We start from the raw sequence: 21,786 nt of genomic DNA, 5'->3' as shown, positions 1-21,786 counted from the left end.
CTGAGTAACCATGGTCCCAAACCTTGTGCCCAGGAGAAAGAACACTGTTCAGAGGGCTCCTAATTGACCCACATGTAAAAGCAAGGCTTGGACGAGAACCTCCCTGACCTGTGAGTTCCTTTGGGTAGGGACCAGTGTACCTCCCCACACCTCCTGCCTCTGCTTTCCCCTAAGCCTCCACCCACCAGAGCCAGGGGAAAGCTCAGGCAGCCTTCTCTGAGGCCTTCTAGCCCCTGAACCTCTGCCCTGTCCAGGGAAGCCACTAAGCTAAGGAAGCCGATGTTCAGAACGAGTGATGTCTGCTGAACTGGTGAAGTTGACAGCTCAGTCCCAGAGGGATTAAGTTAACACGCTGAGTCTGTGCCTTGAGTTATAGAAACTCCTCACTCAACACCGCTCTTCCCCCTGCACCGTTGACAAAGCCTGGAACAGTGGAGGAGGCGAGAGGGGAGTCAGGAGTCCTGGCTCTGTGAGCCTCTGCTTCCCACCCCACTTTGCAGCTCCCACCTCCAATCTGCAAAACAAGAGGATTGTCACCCTTCCTGGTACTTGGAGGTGTCCTCATCATGTCCCAAAGTGCTTTATTAAACAATAATTTTTGGTATGATACAAATGAACTTACTTACGAAACAGAAACAGACTCAGACATAGAAAATAAACTTATGGTTACCGGAGAGGAAGGAGGGGAAGGGATAAATTAGGAGTTTGGGATTAGCAGATACAAACTACTCTATATAAAATAGATAAACAACAAGGTTCTGCTGTACAGCACAGGGAACTATAGTCAATCTCTTGTAAAAATAAAATATAATAAACTATAATGGAAAAGAATACAAAAAAGAATTAAAAATGATTATGAAATATAAAAAAACAATATTGGGGGGATGTTCAATGCTCTTATAATGGCTGGCACATATGCTTTATATAAAACAGCACCCACTGTCCATCCCTTGCCTTGCTACATTTTTCTTCATAGTACTATCTCCACTTGACATATTGTTCATTTACTGTCAATTTATTTGCTCACAGTGTTTGTTTACTGTCTGCCTCCCCCTGTGAGAATGTAGACTCCATGAGGGCAGAACTTACTTTCCTTTATGCTGTATCCCAGTGCTTAGCAAAGTGCCCAGCACTTAGTAGGCCCTCTATAAATACTTTTTGAATGAATAGTAAATGCTCAGTAAATGCTAGCATTTTCATTTACATTATTACTAGACTCTCCCTTCCTGGGAGTTTAAAAGGAGGGATGAGGGAGTGAGGAGGTGACAAACATCAGTATTAAGTGATTGAGCACTTACCATGTTCCAGGTACTGTATCAGAAGTTTCTGTGCAATAACCTATTTAAGCCTCACAACCACCCTACGTGGTAATATTATTCCCATTTCACATGTGAGAAAGCTGAGGCTCCAAGAGGCTATGTGACTTTCCTGTTGATTGATAGCCAGTGCCAGCACCAGCACCAGACAGGATCCCTCCTTACTTCTTTCTCTTCTTCTCCTCCTCCCTTCCCATCCCCACCCCTTCCTTACTCTTCTCTTTCTCTCTCCCTCCCTCCTTCTCTGTCATCCTCTCATTTCCACTAGGAAACCACCTGGGTGCACAGACATTGTGGGAAACATGGTAAAGAGTGACAATCTCTGTCTCACCCAAAGGGCTTGGTCTGACCCTGAGGCTGACCATGGCCTAGCCTCAGACAGAGAAAGCACTCTGGGAAGCAAGCTGGCTTGTCAGGCTAACCTAGTTCAGTTAACTCGGAGACTGCAGATGTGTCAGTGGCTAAAATAAATACCTGAGCACTTAAAATAATCCTGTCTGGGCAAAAGACGCCTCTTGCTGGAATCTGAGTCTCCTCCAGAATCCTATTTTGGTCCCTGGCAGCAAGCATGCCCTTCTCCCCATTCTGGCCAGCCTCTCAGAGGCAAACTTTTCCACTCCCCAACCTCCATCTGCACTCAGCACATGTCCTGCAGATTGACAAGGGCCAGCTGCCTTCTGGCGACCTGTCACCAGAGACCCCCCTGCTCTGTTGGGAACTGATCCCAGCCTGTTCCCTGGCCAGGAGAATGCCAGAAACAAGGCTCTTTTTTTCCCCCTGGGCCATGGGACATAGGAGCTGGAACAACTCAACCTGGGACTGGGGAAATGCCGTTGATATTCCCAAATGATGCAATATTATATACCATTAAAAAGACTGTTGAAAGAAAGATTTTCATTGCATGGGGGAAATGCTTACATTATAATGTTTTATGAAAAAAATTATCATGTTCTCTGAAAAAAAGTTGGGCATAAGCTTGTATACATGTCATGATCACAAATATATATTCCTGAAGGAATAGAAAATATGTGGAAGGAAATACACCAATATATTAGGTTGAACCAAATGAAATGGTTGATATTCAGCCATCTTGACCAACAAAAATGGCAACTGCATACAGTTTAACCTAATATCTCTGGGAAATGGCATTACGGGTAACTTTTTTTCTTTGTTCTTTTTTAATAAAAAATTTTAAACTTTGATGCCTTGGATATATACTAACTTTTATATTCAGGCATTATTGTAAAGCAAAACAAACTAAAAAGGCACAGGGTACTCAGCATGGGCTTGTTACCCTGCCTCCACCCTGTCTTCACAGTCAGTCTGGGGTACCCCACGCCTTCTCCACCTGCCTTCCACGTGCACAGACAATGATGGAGGGATCAGATGGCCTCATGAGCTTAACATCTACGTGCCGCTTATCACAGTAACATAGCTAAAGGAGGGATTATCTCAATCCTCAGAGACAGGCTAAGCCATAAGGCTTGGGACAGGTATTTTAAGTAGCTCTGCTTGTCAATCAGCTAGAGGGATGGAGGCCTGAAATAGTGCGGCTTATGGCAGAAGCCCACATGAAGGCAAGTTGCCAATTTCTTCCCTCTCTTCTCTGGGCCTCAGTTTCCCTTCCTATTTTATTCTTGTATGTCTATAGGTAGTATGTGTATAAGAGTGTGTGTGTGTGTGTGTGTGTGTGTGTGTGTGTGTGTGTTTCTCAACATGAGGCTCCTCCTTTCATATGTGTTACATTCCTCTGTCTCTCCCAGCTGCAGCTGCCTCTCTCTCTGGGGTCATTTGGCCAGCATCCCCCTGGCTGTGCTACTTCAGAGACACAGCATTATTATCCATTCAGCCTGTCAGGCTTCCAGCCAGTTTGGCTGCTGCTCCCCTCAGTCTGGAAAGACTGGGCCTTTTCCCTTATCCTGGAGCTTTCTAGAAGCTCAGCGGTCTGGCCGGAAGACAAACCCTCCCAGAGAGCAATGGGGGAGGCAAAGGAGAGAGCAAGAGCCAGTGGGAGCCTGAATCACAGTGGAGAGGGTGGAAAAAGGAAAGCAATGCAAATCAAAGCTCTGTGCCTTTGCAGAACATGGAGCTAATTCTGGGGGAAAATAGGAAAACAGGCTCTGGTTATACGTGGTCCAACTCCCTCCCACAAGCAAGTCAGAGACTGCCTGTGTCTATCTAAGGAGCTGTAGTCAGGGTCATGGCTGCCAGCCAGGGCCAAAAGAAAGCCAGCACCAAAAAAAAAAAAAAAAAAAAAATGCAGCTGCCTACAAGAAAGACATTCCCTCCACTTCACCTTCCTCATTGGTAAAATGCAGGGGTGGGATGAGATAATAAAGTTCCTTCTTGTTTTAACATGCTATTACAATTCTCCCCCACTCCAGCTTATCTGCTCAGAGGTTAAAGACACTCCAAACAACAATGCAAAAGAAGCAAGAGAAAAATAAGACATTGGCCAAACACTGTACTAAAGAAACACGCTTCCCAGCAAAGTGGGCAGGGGAAGAGGGGACCCTCAGACCTTGGTCAGCAAGGCCTCCATTAGACCGCACTATGATCCACAAGCCTTCCCATTTCTATGTCAATGGATACTGCCAGCAAATTTTAAAAATCGAGACCTGTTGTGGTGCCAGGTGGGAGGAGGTCCCCAGTGCTAGGAGGCACTGTCATGAAGTAACATCTTGACCAAAGCCTTAACTCAGCAGAGCCCTTATCTCCATCTAAACTAAATTTAGATAGCTCAATTCTAAAGCTGATGACAGAGATGATGAATACCACACACCCCAAAATTACACTGCACCAGGCTCTGTCCTGAGCACGATACATACCTTATCTCATTTTATGCTTCCAAAATCTCTGAGGTAGGTATATTATATTAAATGGTGGGTATCCTCATTTGACAGATTAGGAAAGCAAGTCTTAGAGAAGCTAAGAAATGTGTCCAAATCCACAGGGCTAGGAAGAGAAGAAGGAGGGATTCCTCTACCAGGCTCTCTGCCTCCAAACCTTCTCATCGTACTCTGCTTCAAGGGACACAGCAGTCACGTGGCAACCATGGGAAATTACAGGGACTAGAGTTGGTTTTCAGGATGTTCCCTCTCTTCTCCCCTAGTAAGGGCAGCCTCACCCTCAGCCCAGACTTCTACAGAAACAGAATTATCCCCCTAGACCTGATTGCAGAGAGTTGGTTTGCATTCCTGGACCTCTGAAAGCTCTACGAGTGACAATGATTCCTATAGCCCCTGAGAGCAAAGAAGCAAGGTAGGTCTGCAAGACACTGCCCAGAGAGCTTCTAGGGACCTGACCCAAGGAGCAAGGTGGTGAGAAGCCAGGCCAGCAAAGTCGTGAGGCCACCCAGATTTGTGTCCAGGTTTCCATCTCACTTTTCCACTCTCTTCCCTCCTTTTAACCCCACAAGCCACAATCCCCAACCCATAACAACCAGGACCCAAAAATCTCACATTCCACACCCCATGTTTTGCTCCCCTCTGATAGCAACTCTTTCTCTAAGTGTCCCTTTTCATTTTCTTCTATCCCCTCAAAACGTACTCATTCTGGGTCTTATTCTCTTAGGGCCCTTTGCAAAAGCCACAGCTAATTTTCTGATAAGCAAACCCTTCCTGAAATATACATGATGATAGATTAACAAGATGCCTTTCCCAAGGGTGTCTGCATTTTAAACAAAGAGCTCAATGATGCTTCATCCAAAAGAATAAATCCCCAATGGTAGGAGCTTTGAAAGTTTCATACATGCTAAGAACTTCTGGGAAATAGGAGGGCAGATATTTTGGTCAGAGACAGGCTCAAAGTCCTCTGTGAGCGGAGGACAAGGACCTCAGGATGGATATGAATGCATCCTCACATCCTCACATCCTCTGCCTACACATTAGCCATGCAAAACGTCAAGAAAACAGATGACTTTCAAACACAGAAAGGCAGTGGTTGTCGGGGTGTGTGCCTGTGGGTGTGAGTGTGCTTCTGTGCATGTGTGTGTGTGTGTCTGTGTGTGTGTGTGTGGAGGAGGGGACGTCAACTGGCTACTGCTCCTTAGCTTGTTTCCAAGAGATAAAAATGACAGCTGTTTGGTTTACACAGCTAATTAACCTGAGGAATGCACTGTGTAAGACTGTTATTAAGGCAGCTGGGTAATTAAGTTTTTCCCCCAGAAAGGGAGGGACTGGGGGATAAATAAAGCATTTAAGGGAACAGACACAACATTGGAGAAGACATTGTCAGGAGCAGAAATCAGGGCTGGAAAACTTCCAGGTGAAACCCACTGGTTCCCAAGGAGCGTGCACCAGCCCAGAGATGACTGAAGGTCATGGCTCAGCCCCTGCCAGCACCCACCTGACAGAGACGATGGCCAACCCTCAGGGTCACATACAGCCCAGCCAGAAGTTGCCAGAGATGTTAGAGCTGTACAAACAAAGGCTGACTAACCCAACTCCTTCATTTCATGAATGGGGAAATGATGGTCTAGACAGAAACCATGACCTTCTTGAGGTCATGTTCCTATTCTAAGTGTCAGAGCCAGGACCAGACCTAGAGAGTCTTCACCCCCAGTCGGGTGACTTCATTAACCACGACGACTTCCAGATTTCCCAGCAGCCCACTGCAAATCAGCTGGGCAGCGGTCGCCTTGGAAGCAGAAAGTGGGCTGGCCCAAGGGCAGTTTGATTTCAATAAGTATGCGAGTGTGTGTCCTGATCCAGGAAGAAACACTCAGGAGCATGATTCACAGATGCAGAGGCCCCTGCGTGCAGACACAGGTCCCCGGGAGGTGGGGAGAGGGGGATGGGACATTTAGCATCTTCCAGACACCAGCCCAGTGGTCACTTGGCTCCTTCCTTTATACAGTCCTCACAACAACTGTTGGAAGTGGGTGCTGTCATTACTCTTATTTTTCAAATGAAGAACTAAGGCTCAGAGGAAGCACAGACGAGAATGAGGGCAGGGAGACATCACAGACATTTTCATCCATGCCTTGGGTTTTAGGGAAAAATGGTGCAGTGAGTTTACTCCGAGGTTACCTAGGAGCTGGAAGAGAGAGAGCCAGGGGACACGGTGGGACTGCAGCCTCGGGCCATTTTGGTAAAGATCAGCCTGGGTTCAAGCCTGGACAGTTAACGAGTAGTCAAGGCAGGTAGGCCCAGAAGGGCAAAGCTGGGTTGGGGTGGGCGCACAAGGCAAAGCTGGCTGAGTCGTATGTCCATTGTAAAGGCTGCAATATGGACCCAAAACCCATAGAAGCCAGGCCTCAAGGACAATAGGATTGAGCCGGTGAGACAAAATTAGGCAGAAGAGGTGACATGCTAACAGGCTAAGATTGACCCACAAGAAAGGAGCCGCACTCTGAGATCAGGAGCTGGGAGAGACAATTTTTGAACAGGAAGGAGTCCCCACTGCTCCTGAGTTTCTTCAGGGTTGGCAGGGGGCAGCGAGCAATGCTAAAATGTCCCAGAGTCATAAATCCCTAAAGCACTTACATTCATGCCATACCAGTAGACAGGCAGGCAGCAGGTGCTGGGTGATTTTTACTGGGCTCAGGGCTCACCATGTCACCTCTGCATGAAAATAGAACAGAGGCAGTAACCAGAGGCTATGACTTAAGGAAGGTATGTATATGGAGGTGGGAGCCGGTAGAGAGGGATGCAGGGGGATGGAAGGGGCAGGCCCTAGGAATGCACCTCTGCACCATGCCACCTTCCCTTCCAGCTGGGGCTGGCCATTGCACCTCCATCTCTAACTACTCAGAAAACTCAATACCTATGTGTTTCCATCAGAAGTTTGGGAGTCCCAGCACACACCCAAACTTTCCCAATAGCTCACGGGGATAATAAGAGCCACCTCATGGAGTATTGTGAAAATTAATTGAGATAATTTATATAAAACTCTTAGTATAGTGCCTGATACATATAATATGTGCTTAATAAGTTATAGTTACTATAATATCATTTAATAATAAAATAAACTTAAAAACTGAAATTGGAACTCATCAGAGTTAAATCTGGATTCCTAATTTTCATCACACAGCTGCCCCTGCACCAAGTGAGGGTTCAGGGTACACCTGTATAGAGGAGTATCTGTGCCTTTAGCGTGTATCTTCACTGCTGGCAACCAGTGGCCTCTAGGTGGTTAGGTAGGGAAGGGAGAAGGAAAGAGAAATCAGAAAAGGCAGAGAGGAGACAGGTGGGGGAGAGAAGTTGGTTCTCAGCAGGCAGCTCATTCCCAAAGAAAATTGGAGCAAAGAGCAACCCTAAAGACCATTTCTCTAACACTCATTCATGGAAGAGGAAAGCAAGACTTAGAGAGGGGTAATATTTTGCCCACGATCGCACCACAAGTTAGTGGCAGACCTGGGGCTACACACTGCACTCAAGATGCCCTATCCTCCACTCTTGCAAGAGGTTACATGGATTTATTCCCCCTTATAGAAAAAGGAAAAAAAGAACCAATGCTTCTCAACTTTCACAGCACCAAAATAACTGAGATTTATCCATCCCCATGCTTGCAAAAGTCTAGACTTCTCTTTTGCAAGCACCCAGTTTTTCTCTCAAGGGGCTGCTTAAGAGCAAGGGAAGCAATTGGCTCCCTGGGGCATTTGAGAGAGGCAGAGGGCAGGTCAGGATGAAGCCAAAAGCCCAGCCTAGAGGGAAAGAGGCTGTCCAGACAGGGCTGTGGCCGAGGAACATCCCAACACAGGGGCCTACGATCTCTCCTTGCTTCCCATCCCAGAATACGGATCAGCCCAAGGAAGGGAATCAGCAGAGGACTCCCTGAAAATTTTAGACATGGCTCAGTGGCACAAGATTGGAGGATGTGTGGGAAGGCAGCAACTAAAACCATTCTGTTGCCTAGAAAGCTCAATACTGCCAGGTCCCCTGATGCTTGTGGAGTAATCTGGGCTCACAGGGAGGACTCGCCTGATGCTGGCCATCTTACCCAACACTGTCAAATGGGCTTTCCCACATCCAAGTGGGTGAGATGCAGAAACCACAGCCATCTCTGCTCAGCACCTCCAAAGCCACTATACAGTACCACCTATGATTAAAAAGTGGCCAAAAGAACACTGGGGACTGGAAAGGCAGTGAGGCCAGAGATGGGATCAGATACCATCTCCATGGTCCTGAAGACAAGGACCACCCAGAAAGAGGAAACCACAGACAACCCAAGCCTCCTTCATGGCCATTAATCTCTCTCACTCCCTTTCTCTCTCTGTCTTTTTACCCCAAGAGATGCAGAGGCTCAAGGGAAAACCACTCCCTCACTCTTCCCTTTGTCCAAACCTGTGTTTTGAGGGCAGAAAAATGGCCAAATGAGACAGGCAGCTGGGAAACAAGAAAACACTGAGTGATTTCCACCTTGGTAAACACAAGGAGCAAGGAAAGACCTCAACCTTGTTGAAGGGAAAAGAAAAGAAAACCAAAGTTCCTACCAGAAAGGTCCAGAGGCAAAGTAGAAGAAAAATCACAAAGGCTCTTTGAAAAAAATCAGTTACCTAAATAGGTGATGATAATTGACGTAGGTCAAAGAGTTCCAGTGCCTGGATTTGCTCAGCTCGTTTCCTTATCAGCTGAGCCACTGAACCTCCTTGCTAACCTCAAGTCACTTCCTCTTTTGTCTCACTGATCTGTGTCCTTTAACAGCAATTTGAATATTTCCCCGGGAGGAGGGATAAATTAGGAGGTTGGGATTAACAGATACACACTGCTATATATAAAATAGATAACCAACAAGGACCTACTGTATAACACAAGGAACTATGTTCAATGTCTTATAATAACCTATAATGGAAAAGAATCTAAAAAAGAATGTAACTCAATCACTTTGCTATACACCTGAAACTAATACAACATTGTAAGTCAACGATACTTCAAAAAAAAATTTTTTTAATTAAAAAAAATTCTGCAAAAAAAAATGTCTCCCACTTCTTCCAGAGTGGTAAAACATGTGGCCCAAACATGCAGAGGCTGAGAGGTAAGTCATACGTGACGACTGCAAAACATAGAAGGATAAACTCCAGCCTATAATCATTTGGTAGCTCCAGCCACACCCTTTCCCCAACACTAGCCAAAGAGATGGCAGCAAGAGAGGGGCCATGGCACAGCTCGGTTCCCCCCTCAGCAAGAACACAAGCCTTGCACACGTCCCAGCATCTGTGCTCCACCAGCCTTGACGCTGTCCACCAGAGATGGCGCCTTACACTCCACACAACTAAAGGATCCCTATCTATCCGATTGCTTATTCCCAAGACTTGGAAAACTGTCCTGCCCAGGCCCAAGGGCTGAGAAAAACTCCAGCTTTATCAAGCAAAAGACAGAAGGGAGCTATTTTGCTAGTTCTGAGTACGTTTTCTCTTGCCCAACAAAGGTGAAAATTCCTTAGAGGCAGAGATCCGGTCATACACTTTTCTTGCACTCCCCACAGCGCATGGATCTAAGCCGATAGCAAGTCCACTCTAAGTATTCAGTGAACAGATGGCAGGCTTCCCCACCCCCACCCCAGCTCGCCTTCTTCCAGCCCCCGGAGGCCATGGAGGAAGAGCCTACCTCGCCATACTGGGCGCAGTAGGTCTCCGGCTTGGCCAGGCCACAGGTAGATGAAGCTCGGAGAAACCGGGTCCTCCCAATGAGCAGGTCCCCAACGGGTGGATAGCAGGCCCCACGGGAGCAGGCTTGCTGGGCACACAGGACGCTGGGCAGGACTGAAATCACAGGGGGTACAGGGGTGCAGCCTAGAGAGAAGAGGGTCTAACCGGCCAGCCCAGCGTGCCCAGGGAAGCCGACGTCGATCGGCAAGACTAGACCCTCTTCTCCATCTTCTTCATGCTCCCACCTGCTGGTTGTGGGAATAATCGCAATCCTGATGCTGTTTGCTAAAAAAGCTGATTTTATAGTCTGTAGCCCCCAATCTAAAAAGAAAGGAGGAGAAACACCGGCAGCTAAAAAGCCCGGATGATCCTGAAACGTAGCATCCATATGTGGCTTTTTAGAACAGAGCTGCAGACACACGCTCAGCCACCAGGACACGGCCCACAGCTCTCCTCACCTGCAGCGTGGCCTCTGTCAACAGCCCAGAGTAGCGCCGGCTGCTGGCTGTTTGTGGGACACTGGGAGATACCTGCATTCTGTCTGCTCCTTTATCTGTAAAGGTGACCCTGCCACACTTTGGGAGTACCCAGCTGCAATTCACTGAACATCGAGAACTCAAGCCATGATGGCTCTGGGACCAGCTTGAGAGTGAGAGGACGGGAAATAAACCATGCAGGGCACTGGGGGAGCCACAAACCACCCTCAGGTAGGAAGAAGACATTTGGGAGCCTCTCAAGATCATCTTCTTCAAAGGCCCCCAGGACAGAGAAACCTCATGGACATCCCAGTAGACATGTGTCCCAAACTTAAAGACCCCAGGGTGACTGGTGATGCTCACACTTTGGTAGACTGTCCTCCTACCCACGGCTGTCCCCTCCCTGGTACATGACAGGGCCTGGAAGGATGGGAAGGGATACTTACCAAAATACAGGAGAAGGAGCAGCCTCATCTTCAGCCAGTGGGATGATTCCCACCCAGGACCTCACCTGGGACAGAACAAAGCAGCCTGGGTGAAACCATGCAAACTCCTAGGGTGCACCAGCCCTTTTCTGTTTCTGAACTCATGTTTTCTCAGAAGGCTTTGCCTAGGGTCTTGACCTAGGACACTTCGGAGAAGCAGGTGCATCTGTAGCCAAAAACTTTGAAAATGCCAGAGACCTGGCCCCCTGTCCCAGCTGGCATGTGACTCCCAGGGTGCCCTGGGATAACGCCACCCACTCCCTGACTCCAGCTTCCCCCTCTGAAATAGAGGGGAGGAGGATCGACACTGCCCTACCCCACATGGTCAGAAGGACAACGTGGGGAGCAGGAAAGGGCTGGACCCTTTGCAGGAGAAGTCCAGGGCCTTGATGCCTCCCCAGGAAAGAGGAGTGTCCTTTCTCAGGGCCTGGCCCACCTACAGGCGCAACGATGAGTGGGTCAAAGGGGCTGAGGACCTGGAGCTGAACCCTCTCCTGCTATTGGCATGGTCTTCAGTACCACACAGAGCCACCCCGAGAGTGAGGCTGTGGTGGCCACATCTCTGGGCTGAGCAGGTAGTGGAATATGATGGAAAGAGAGGCAGGCCTAGCAGTCTTTAAAACTGAGTAAACAGAGGAATGGATAAAGATGTGGCACATATCTACAATGGAATATTACTCAGCCATAAAAGGGAACAAAATTGGGTCATTTGTAGAGATGTGGATGGACCTAGAGACTGTCATACAGAGTGAAGTAAGTCAGAAAGCAAAAAACAAATATCGTATATTAACGCATATATGTGCAATCTGAAAAAACTGGTATAGACGATTTATTTACAAAGCAGAAATAGAGACACAGACGTAGAGAACAAACGTATGGATACCAAGGGGAAAGGGGTGCGGTGGGATGAACTGGGAGATTGGGATTGACATATATACACTATTGAGACTATGTATAAAATAGATAACTAATGAGAACCTACTGTATAGCAGAGGGAACTCTACTCAGTGCTCTGTGAGGACCTAAATGGGAAGGAAATCCAAAAAAGAGGAGATATATGTATATGGATAGCTGATTCACTTTGCTCTACAGTAGAAAGTAACACAACATTATAAAGTAACTATACTCTAATAAAGTCTTTAAAAAAGAAAATTAAAAAAAAAAAAAGTGAGTGAGGATTTCATCTGAACTGGAAGCAATCCAAAATGTCTCCAGTGATGGGCTGGGGCTGTACAGGAGACATGGGGGTTGGGAGGCCACAGAGCAAGGATTCTGAAGGAGGCTAGGGGTGGATACTCGAAGGGTCCTAGAGGCAAATGCTCCACCCTGTTCATGCAGTGCCCACCTCTGCCTTGGATCAGTTGCTCACTCTGCTCCAATGACGGCCACAAACTCCTTTGGCCGGGATGGAAGGATGGGGGGTTGGCAAGGCAGGGGCAGGGGGCGACCAGGAACACTCCTACAACTTTAAATCCTACATCCTAATGCTTCAAAATCTTTCCTTCCAATCCCCCACCAGAGGAGTCAGGGGCCCAGGGAAGAGACAGGTGGCCTGAGGTCACACAGCCAATTGTGGCCTAAGAGGGAGACCCGTCCTCTGGCTTCCTCCAGCGCTATCTCTGCTCTCCCATCCTGGGGCTGGAACCAAACCCACACCCGGAACTAGGCATTCTGGGCAGCCCTTAGAAGAGCTCTAGCCGGGCCAGCCCACCCTCTCTTCGTCTCTTTGTGTTCAGCCCCAGCTCTGAACCTGCTTTCTTCTAAGTCACTGAGATGCTTATCAGATGTGAAAAAGAAATCCAAACAGTGGCAGACATTAAACCTAGCCTTTGGATCTTAGCTGGCTCAGCTGAGCTCCCAGGAAGAGGAATGAATCAGGCCCTGCAACCAGGCCCCAGACACCCAGATACACAACCCTTGTCCCGCATCCAGCCCCCACCAGGCAGGTGAAGGCAGGTAACATACCTCACTCTGTGCTGCCGCGGTTCTTTCTCCAGATCGCCTCTCTGAGAGCGCGCCTTGAATGTGGGAGTCCCCTCTCCTGGCTCCTAGGTTTTAAACAACGGCCTCACCTCTGGAGCCGCCCTGGCTGGGCGTCACCCCCTGCAGGGCGGGACTCAGGAATCTGGCACACCCATCTGTAGTCACTGCACCCTCACCCTCACCCCCAGACAAGACTGGGCAGGTGGGTCGGTCCCAGAGCCCTCACAGCAAACTCAGCAGTGCCCGCCTGCCTGTGGGTGCCTTGTGGGGGGAATGTTAGTGATCTTTGGAGACCAGGATTCCTGGCAGGGGGGTGGTGGGGGGAAGGACACTGGCATTTGTGACAGGCACTGCGCTTGGTACTTTCCCAAGGCCCATAGAGGTCAGCCTCCTCTGGTGTCCTGGACCACCCTGGACAGAAGACCAAGCAGAGAACACAAGGGTCAGGGCTTCTATATAAGTTGTTATAGCCCCAGACCAGTCACTGAGCTGGAAGGGGAGAAGATGCAAACATCCAGGACCCTGGAAAGCACCAGACCCCTCCCAAGGGAAAACAAAAAAATGGAAAATCCCTGTTTCTTGGGGGATTAAAACGCTATGGTTCATCAGGAAGGGGTCAAAGCCCAACTCACCCAAGAAAAGCTTAAGAGGAATAAACAGGAATGAACTCTAAATGTCTCCCCTCAGGCTCCCTCGCAGCCTTGGCAGGGAGCCCAAGGACAGGTAATTACCTGTGAGTCATGGCTCTCAGCTCGGGAAGGGCTGCTCTCCTAGCCCCTCCCACCCCGGGCAAGAATGCCTGCCTGGAGGGCCAGAAAACAGACCTGACCCTAAGGGATGGAAAGGAAGGCTGAGGCATAACTGGACCAACTTCCCCTGGCCTCCTGCCAGGCCTGAGAACACAGCTTTCTTTGTAGGACCCTGGGCAGGCTCCTGGCTTAGGGCTTTGGGCTGAGAGCTTCTGTTGGAGGACAGTCTTCCCCCCAGGTTAGGGTCAGAGGGCTTTTAGAGAGATCTGGAAGGTCACCCAGTTCAGATCTTGGCCCCAGAGAGCCTACACTGGCCTTGTTTGGACATTATTGTCTCAAAGTTTCTATTTAAAGGAGACTCTTAAGGAGCCAGTCCAGCCTGTCAGTGTCTCCTCAGCAGGATATTCTCTACAATTGGAGGGTTAAGTCCAAGAAACTGGTTTGAGAATGCTTAAGGGGAAAATGTAGGATTTTGTGGATTAAACGGTAACCTGGGCATTTCTAACCCTCAGATTCTAATGTAGCCCAAGAAGTTTAGATGGGCAGGAAAAATACTATAATTAGAAAATGGGCAATAAGTTGTTTGGATGCAAACAGACATTCCAATAAATGTTAGTGTCTTGACCCCTGTAAACATTCCAGTGAAATCTGGCTTAATGAACCCGGATCAGTAGTTGGCCGTCCTGGGCCCTGCCTCTGCAATAAGAACACAGAGACACACCCCCTCCAGTCCCCGACAGGGAAAGGTTACTGCTCACACCCGCAAGCTTTGAGCCCACCCACCTATTCTCTTTCTCTCCAACTCTCCAACTCCCTGAACCCAAGGCTTCCAGGAAGCTTGCCCCTCATGGAGCTGTCCATCCTCTGCCCACCACCAGGAAGAGGATGTGACAAAGAACTCATGAATAGTTAACTCAGCAGAAGAAGCAGCCGTTGCAATGCCATATCCTCAGACCGGTGGGGCGGGAGTGCGATGGGAGGCTGGGCCCTTTAAATCCCCCTCCTCCTCTCCCATTATGAGGCCAGGAGCCCAGGTAAATAGCTATCTCAGACTTCACAGGCTGGGGCAGGTCCCAGAGCAGTTTGGCTTCACAGAGGGGAAAGGCAATTGCTCTGTGTGGGCTCCTCACCCCACCCCCACGTTCCCAGCCAAGTCCAGGATGTTGTTTCTGCAGACCCCAAGGAGGGCCCAGCCAGCCCACTCCTCAGGGACACTAAGCACTCCCCAGTGGGAATCTAGTCCCCCCAGGACTGCAGGGCCCCAGGCACAGGGTTTGAACTTCAGAACCCAGTTTTTTCAGACACAAGAAGCCTAATCTAGAGACAGAAGCTAGGGTAGGACCTGGCCAGGGCTAAAGGCAAGGTGGGAGCATTGCTCCAACACCATCCCCTCTGCGTCCCCTTCCTCTCCCGCTGCCCGCCATCCTGCTCCAGAGCTCTCCACTCTCATTTCCCTCAGAGCCTTGGCTTGTTAGAACAAGGAAAATGGTGCTCAGGAAAGTGGTCATCCTTGACCCCCGTTCCTCTCACACCTACATCAATCCATCTGGCAATTCTGTTAGCTCCCTTTTCCAAAGGCAACCTGAATCCACTTCCATCCTCCTGGCCTGAGCCCGTCTACCCCAGGCTTCTGCCACAGCCCCCTAACTCCTAACTGTTTAGTCCCACAACCAGGTCTTGTCACTCCCCTGCTCAGAACCCTACACCAGCTCCCATTTCAGTCAGAATCATGAGGCCCCATGTGATCTGACACTGCCCGTTCCTTCTCCACCTCTATCACTACTCTCCCCCCTGAATCCTCTCCCTCCAGCCACACAGCCTCCTTGTTCTGCCTGCAAATTACCAGGTTGCTTCTGAGTTAGGGCTTTTGCCCCAGCTGCTCTCTCTGCCTGGAACACTCTTCCCCCACGTTGGCAAGGCTACTTCTCTTACCTCTTTGAACTCTTTTTTCAAATGCTACCCTCTCAAGGAGGCCCACTCTGACCACCCTATTTAAAACGACAACAAACTTCCCTGCCCCGTCCTTGTCCCCCACCCCTAGCATTCCCAACCCCACCTACCCTACATTATGGATGAGTTGTTTTGCTTTGCAATACTTACCAATTTCTAACCAACTATACAATCTATCTATTTATCATGTTTATTTTCTCTCCCCCCACTGGAATGTAATGTCCAAGAAGGCAGAGATTTTTGTCCATTTTGTTCACTACTGTTTTCCGAGTACCTAGAAATAGTGTCCGGCTCATAGGAGGTGCTCAATACTTGTGGAATGAATGGATTCACGCACTGTGGAAATCATTGATATAATTTAAAGAGTTCCTCATGCCCTGTAGGTATAGTTGCATTCTCAAAGGGGACGGTCTGGGCTTTTGCTCACCAGAATGGATGACTAATAGTGGAAATTCCTGCATCAGTCAGCTGCAGAGGGCGTGGTGGGGAAGGTCTCTTTGGAGACACCTACCCCCAGATTACAGGAATGGCACCATGTCAGTGCAGGCAGTCTCCCTCTCTGCCTGCTTGTCCGTTGTCCCTCACAGTATCTCTGACGGGGGGAGGAGGGGTGGCCTGAGAAGCTACCATCTCCATTACCCATCTCTCAGGCTCAAACCATCCATGTTGCCAGGGAAATCAGCCAAGATCTGACCAACGAGAGATCAAGGGATAGGGAGAAAAGAAAGGAGGGAAGGAGGGTGGAAAGGACGAAAGAGGTTGAGAAGTTATGATAAGAGAACCTGGTCCAGGCTGTGGATGCCAAATCCCAGGTGTTTTGGAGGAAGGGGCGCCAGGTGACTAAGGCTTGGGCACCACCCGGATCCAGTGAGTCATGGCTGAGTCCTCGTCTGTGGGACTGGGTGGGTTCCAGGAAGGGTCCTGGGGATTTGTCACGTGACTAAAGCTGGCGCGTCTCTCCTTCAGCACAACCGCTCGGCTGCCCAGACAAGCGGTCACTCTTCGTGCACCTCTCCAAGAACCAGAGAGAGAAGGTGGGGCTTTATGAGCTCAGGCAGGAGCCCTGCCTCGGGTGGGGGCCAGGAGAAAGACAACGGGAGCCTGGGCTGCCATCATGGGGTGACTCTATTGCATAGAGTCCGTCTCCCCCCACCTTCCCCTTCCCATCCTGAATGTCCATCCAACTGACAGCAGTGCACATCAGCCTGGGCCTGAGGTCTGGTAGAAATCAGGCAGTCAGCCTAAACTAATCACAGCTAACATTCTCTGGAGAGCTCGCAGTGTGCCAGGCACTGTTCTAAGATCTTTATACATATTACCTCATTTAATACTCACTACATCTCTGTGCAGTAGACACTTAATTATCCTTCCTTTGCAGATTAGGAAAATGAGGCACATTTTCAAGAACTTGGTCCCAGCTAATAAGTGGTCATTTGAACCCAGACCAGTTTGCTTGGCACTTATGTTCTTAACCATTACTTTGGGCCTAAGATGGCCTAAACTCCCTGCCTCCACCCTTGGTAATCCTTGACCAGAGTCCACCAGACTCTGAACTTTACGTTTCCCAAACCTAATCAAGACCCAATAACTGAAAAAGTGTGTTTTTGGAGCACGAATGTCGACTGGAGACTCCTGGGGAGACACTGATGCTATAGAAACTTCCAGAACAGACACCATTAGGTGCCTTCCTGTTTGTTTTCCATGTAGACAACCTCTTTTGTGTGGGCACAGATGGAGACGGTGCTGGCCTCCAGATGCCCCTTCTCAGAGACTCCAGCACATACATACCAGCAGGGTTTCCCCTTCATACCAACAGGAAGCTGCTCTGAGTGAGGATGTGAGCAACCTACAAGGGGTGGGAAGACAGGGGAGGTGACCAGACAAACACCACGGAGAGCTGACAAGATTAAACAAAAAAGATTGAACATGATGACAGGATGACACAACTTCCCCCTCACTGAAGGAAGGGGATCCCCTCCCCAGAGGTCAGACTTCTGGGTCAGGGGCCCCAATTTCTTCTGTTCCATCTCCTAGGTCCTAGGGTGCACCTCCAAATGTCACCACCCTCCTGAGGGGAACAAATGCTGGCTCGTGGCTCCCCAGAAAAGAGGGAGGAATATCTTGACCACTCTGCTACTTTCCCTGCCCTCCCAAATTCCCGACCTTCCTGGGGGGGCAGGCTGGCTCAGACCACACCCGCTCTCTACCATTGCCTCTGGGAACTAGCTTCTTGGGACCTAAGTCCAACCTCTGTAACCTTTGGCCACAGATTCGCCATGTGGAGCTGGCCATGTGGCTTGAGAGGAGAGAGGCACACACCTGAAGGGGGTAACTTGTGGCCACAGGTGAGGTCAGGAGCTTCTGGGAATGCCTGAGAGGGACCTGGCGGCGGAGGTCGGGGGTGGGTGGTCTGCTCCCCTTGCTAGCGGAGGGCTGCCTCACGGGACTTTAAACTTCCAAATAGCATCCCTAAAAGGGCCACTCGAGAGACAAACTCAATTTCTTAATGTTCAAATTGGCATTTGAGGGCTGAGTATGGAGAAATGAGCCTCCTGTGGTTTGAGGGAGAAGAAGCATGGGTGAGTCTGGCTTCTTGTCTGGAATCAACCCCACCTAACGGCTTGGAATCAGCACCTCCCTGCAATGTTTGTGGCCACATAGGGCCTCTATGGACTTGAACAGCTCTGAAATCCCAGACCTAGCTCCAGCTTTCTTTCTCAATAGAAGCATGAACTTAGGAGAACCCCCCTCTGAGCCTCAGTTTCATCATTTGTAAATAAAGGTGTTGGATTTTACTGGTTCTCAACCCAAGCTGCCCTCAGAATTACTTGCAGAACTTATAGTATCTTAGGTCAGGTCCCAGCCAGAGATTTAATTGGATGGCAGAAGGGCAGGGACATTGAAAATGCTTTTAAAGCTCCCCTGAAGCCCCCTCCAGCTTTAGGATGCTCTGCTCTCAGGGTGGGGTGGTTTAGGACAGCAGTTAAAAGCCTAGACTTTAGAGTGAGGGAGATGAAGGTCCAAGTCTTGGTTCTGTACTCACCAGCCGCATGACTTTGCACAGCCAAAGCTACTTGCATCCAATGGGAGTAATAACAGTCTACCTCACGGATCCATGTAAAGATCAAAGGGGACAATGCATATATAACTCTCAGCAAAGTACCTGGATAGAAACGTGCTCTATGAAACGTCTGTCACCACATGTGCATGACACACACAGGTGTTGGGGTATGAGCAGCAGTCTTTGCAGCTGTGCTTAACAGAAAGCAAATACCATTCCATCCAGCTCACTTACCAGGCAGTGGGCCAACCTGGGCTGCCCCCCTCCATCTCCCCCAGGGAGGCTCCAGGTCCCACATTCCAATCAGTTCCTTAGGGCTGCAAATTCCTGAAGAGCAGTGATCTGGACCAGAAGGGAAGAGGGGGCACTCGGCGGGCCAGACAAGCTAAGCTCCTTGAGAGCAGCGTGGTGCTTCCGGCCTACCTGGACAGGGAAAGACAGGGTGTGGAGTGTTTACAGAGGACAGAGGGGAGAGGAGCAAGCTGAAGCATGACAGACGTATTGTTTTATGGCCTCCAAGAGTTAACAAAACCAAGAGTCCAACCCCTGATAAAGAAAGGAGTCAAAGCTGGTCTGGACAGCAGTTTGTTACTTACCTCGGGGCAATTGCCCAGCAAGTCTGAGGGCTATAGAGAAAAGGCACTTTCTTTCCCAGGGGCTTCTGCTTACACGGATTAAATTCTGGTCTATATTCTATCAGACAAGGGTGATGAGACCTTATCTAATCTAATTCCTTCCCTTTAAAACGTCATTCAAAATTGACCCTCTTCTGATCTAAAATACTGATAAAGAGGTTTTAATAGCCTGGGCAAATGTTTATGAGATATGGTTTTCTCGGGGCAAAAAATAAGAAAACAAACGTGCATAAAACCTACTTAACTCTAAAGACAAAATAATACTCGTGTCCATCAAGAGATGAATGGATAAAGAAGACGTCATATGTATATACAATGGAATATTACTCAGCCATAGAAAAAAGAATGAAATATTGCCATTTGCAGCAACGTGGATGGACTCGGAGATTATCATACTAAGTGAAGTAAGTCAGACAGAGAAAGACAAATATTATAGGATATCACTCATATGTGGAATCTAAAAAATAGTACAAATGAATTTATTTACAAAACAGAAACAGACTCACAGACATAGAAAACAAACTTATGGTTACCAAAGGGGAAGGAAGGGGGAGGGATAATTTGGGAGTATGGGATTAACAGATGCCCACTACTATATATAAAATAGAAAAACAACAAGAATTTACTTAATAGCACAGGGAACTATATTCAATATCTTGTAATAAACTATAATGGAAAAGAGTCAAAAAAAGAATATAAATATATACGTATATATATAGGTATGTATATATATGTATATACACTTTGCTGTACACCAGAAACTAACACAATATTGTAAATCAATTATACTTCAATTTAAAAAAAAAGAAAAAATAATACTCAAAGAGAGGACAGGGAGAGAATATCCAAAATGTTACATTTCCCATCTCTTTATATTCCTCTGTGTGCTCTCATCTTCCACAATGAGGATATTTTACCAGAATAATCAGTACAAATAAAGCAAAAAGTTTCAGGAGGAGGAGAGTGATTTTTGTCCACTTACAAGTGATTAATCCTTCCTCTCTTTGCTCCCTCCTTTACCCTGAACCTGTCCACTAAACCCACAGACTGCCCCAGAGTTCTACAAGTTTTCTACATCATTGTAGATTTTGTAAGGTGTGGTTTCCCCATCTTAAGAAGTATTGCTTATTGGGGCTGTTAGATTTATGTCAAGAAAGCACTTAACACAGTTCCTCAGTAAATGTGTAAGAAAGTAAGGCATCACTCTAAACACCACATCTACAATATCTCATTTAAGCATCACAGCAGCCCTTTAAGGTGGCTCTTTGAAAGGACTTATTATTATAACTTTTTTGCAGCCTCAGCATTATTTGATAGCTTGTTCAAGGTTTCCGAGTGTTATCGACTGAATATGGACCCCCAGAAATTCATATGTTGAAGCCCTAATACCCAATGTGATGGTCTTAGGAGGTGGGGGCCTTGAGAGATAATCAGGTTTAGATGAGGTCATGTAGGTAGGACCCTCATAATGGAATTAGTGCCCTTATAAGAAGAGGAAGAGACACCAGGACTCTGTCTCCATCATGTGAGAACGCAGCCAGAAGGCAGTGATCTGCAAGCCAGGAAGCCAGTTCTCACCAGGAGCCCAAACTACTGGCACCTTGATCTTGGAATTCTAGCCTTCAGAGCTGTGAAAATGAATGTCTTGTTGCTTAAGCCACCCAACCATGGTATTTTGTTAGAGCAGCCTGAAGTGATGAAGACACAGAACTAGCGTTTTAGTCAAGTTAGGCTAGGCTATGCTGCAGTAAAAAACTAACTGCAAAATCTCAGCAGCGTAACACAACCGACAAATGCTTATTTGTTGCTTCTACAGAGTACTATGCAGAACAACGGTGAGGGAAGAGGTCCTCTGTTCCACACAGTCACGCAGGGACTTCTGCCATCCTGCATCTGCACCAGCCAGGACACATGGTCTTAGTGGCCTCGGCAGCAAGGTTATAGGGGCACGGAGGAACTCTCTCCAGTTACTCCAGGGTTCACAGTCATGCTGCTTACAACCTACTGGGCAGATCTACTCAGAGGGCTCCTAAGTGACCTTCCTACGTGCCCAAAAGAGGAAAATGAAGTAGGACTTTGTGAACACATAGCATTGTCCACCACAACTAGTATATGGTGAAACCAGAATCCAACAGCAGATCTTTAAGCTTCCAAAATCTATGCTCTTTCCACTACAACATTTGGCCTCCCAAAATTGAGAGAATTTGTTTTTCATTAAAAAAAAATTTCATGATAGGATAATGTGTAGAATATGACTGCTCAAGGATACTGGTAGGAAAAATGCCCATAGTGAATATTTTAAATTTGCAAAGCCTAAAGCACCACAAGATTGCCTCATGGAAAACCTTAAACACAGTGAGATCTCTGCAAGTTGTACCCAGAGGGTAAATATCTATGAGACATATACACCACTCCAGTCTTTAAGAGAAAAACCACTGGTGGTGAGAGCAAATCTTCAAGGAGAAGATTCTGGTATGTTGTAAGGTGACCAACCAGCTTAGTTCACTGGGGCTCTTCTTGCTTTAGCCCTGCAAGTTCCAC

At 48.0% G+C, this 21,786-nt stretch overlaps 1 protein-coding gene across 3 annotated transcripts in view; it reads right to left on the bottom strand.

Annotated features, from left to right (window-relative positions):
* The window catches only part of LAMB3 (laminin subunit beta 3), a 67,738-nt gene that overhangs the window by 27,833 nt on the left and 18,119 nt on the right, over positions 1–21,786 (bottom strand). The window contains exons 3-7 of one of the 3 annotated variants that reach the window (XM_036871009.1): positions 18,845–19,033; positions 12,833–13,261; positions 11,850–11,889; positions 10,829–10,893; positions 9,866–10,020 (exon numbers count right to left, since the gene is read on the bottom strand). In XM_036871009.1, coding sequence (XP_036726904.1) covers positions 9,866–10,020; positions 10,829–10,856 — 183 coding nt within the window. In that variant the 5' untranslated portion in view covers positions 10,857–10,893; positions 11,850–11,889; positions 12,833–13,261; positions 18,845–19,033. The remainder of the gene's footprint in view (positions 1–9,865; positions 10,021–10,828; positions 10,894–11,849; positions 11,890–12,832; positions 13,262–18,844; positions 19,034–21,786) is intronic. The other 2 variants (XM_036871000.1, XM_036871018.1) reach the window with 2 other exon arrangements.

This window comes from Balaenoptera musculus, chromosome 1, assembly GCF_009873245.2.
Source record: "Balaenoptera musculus isolate JJ_BM4_2016_0621 chromosome 1, mBalMus1.pri.v3, whole genome shotgun sequence".
NCBI lineage: Eukaryota > Metazoa > Chordata > Mammalia > Artiodactyla > Balaenopteridae > Balaenoptera > Balaenoptera musculus.
Note: the sequence above shows the minus strand (reverse complement) of the source record. Positions and strands in the feature narration are given on the sequence as shown.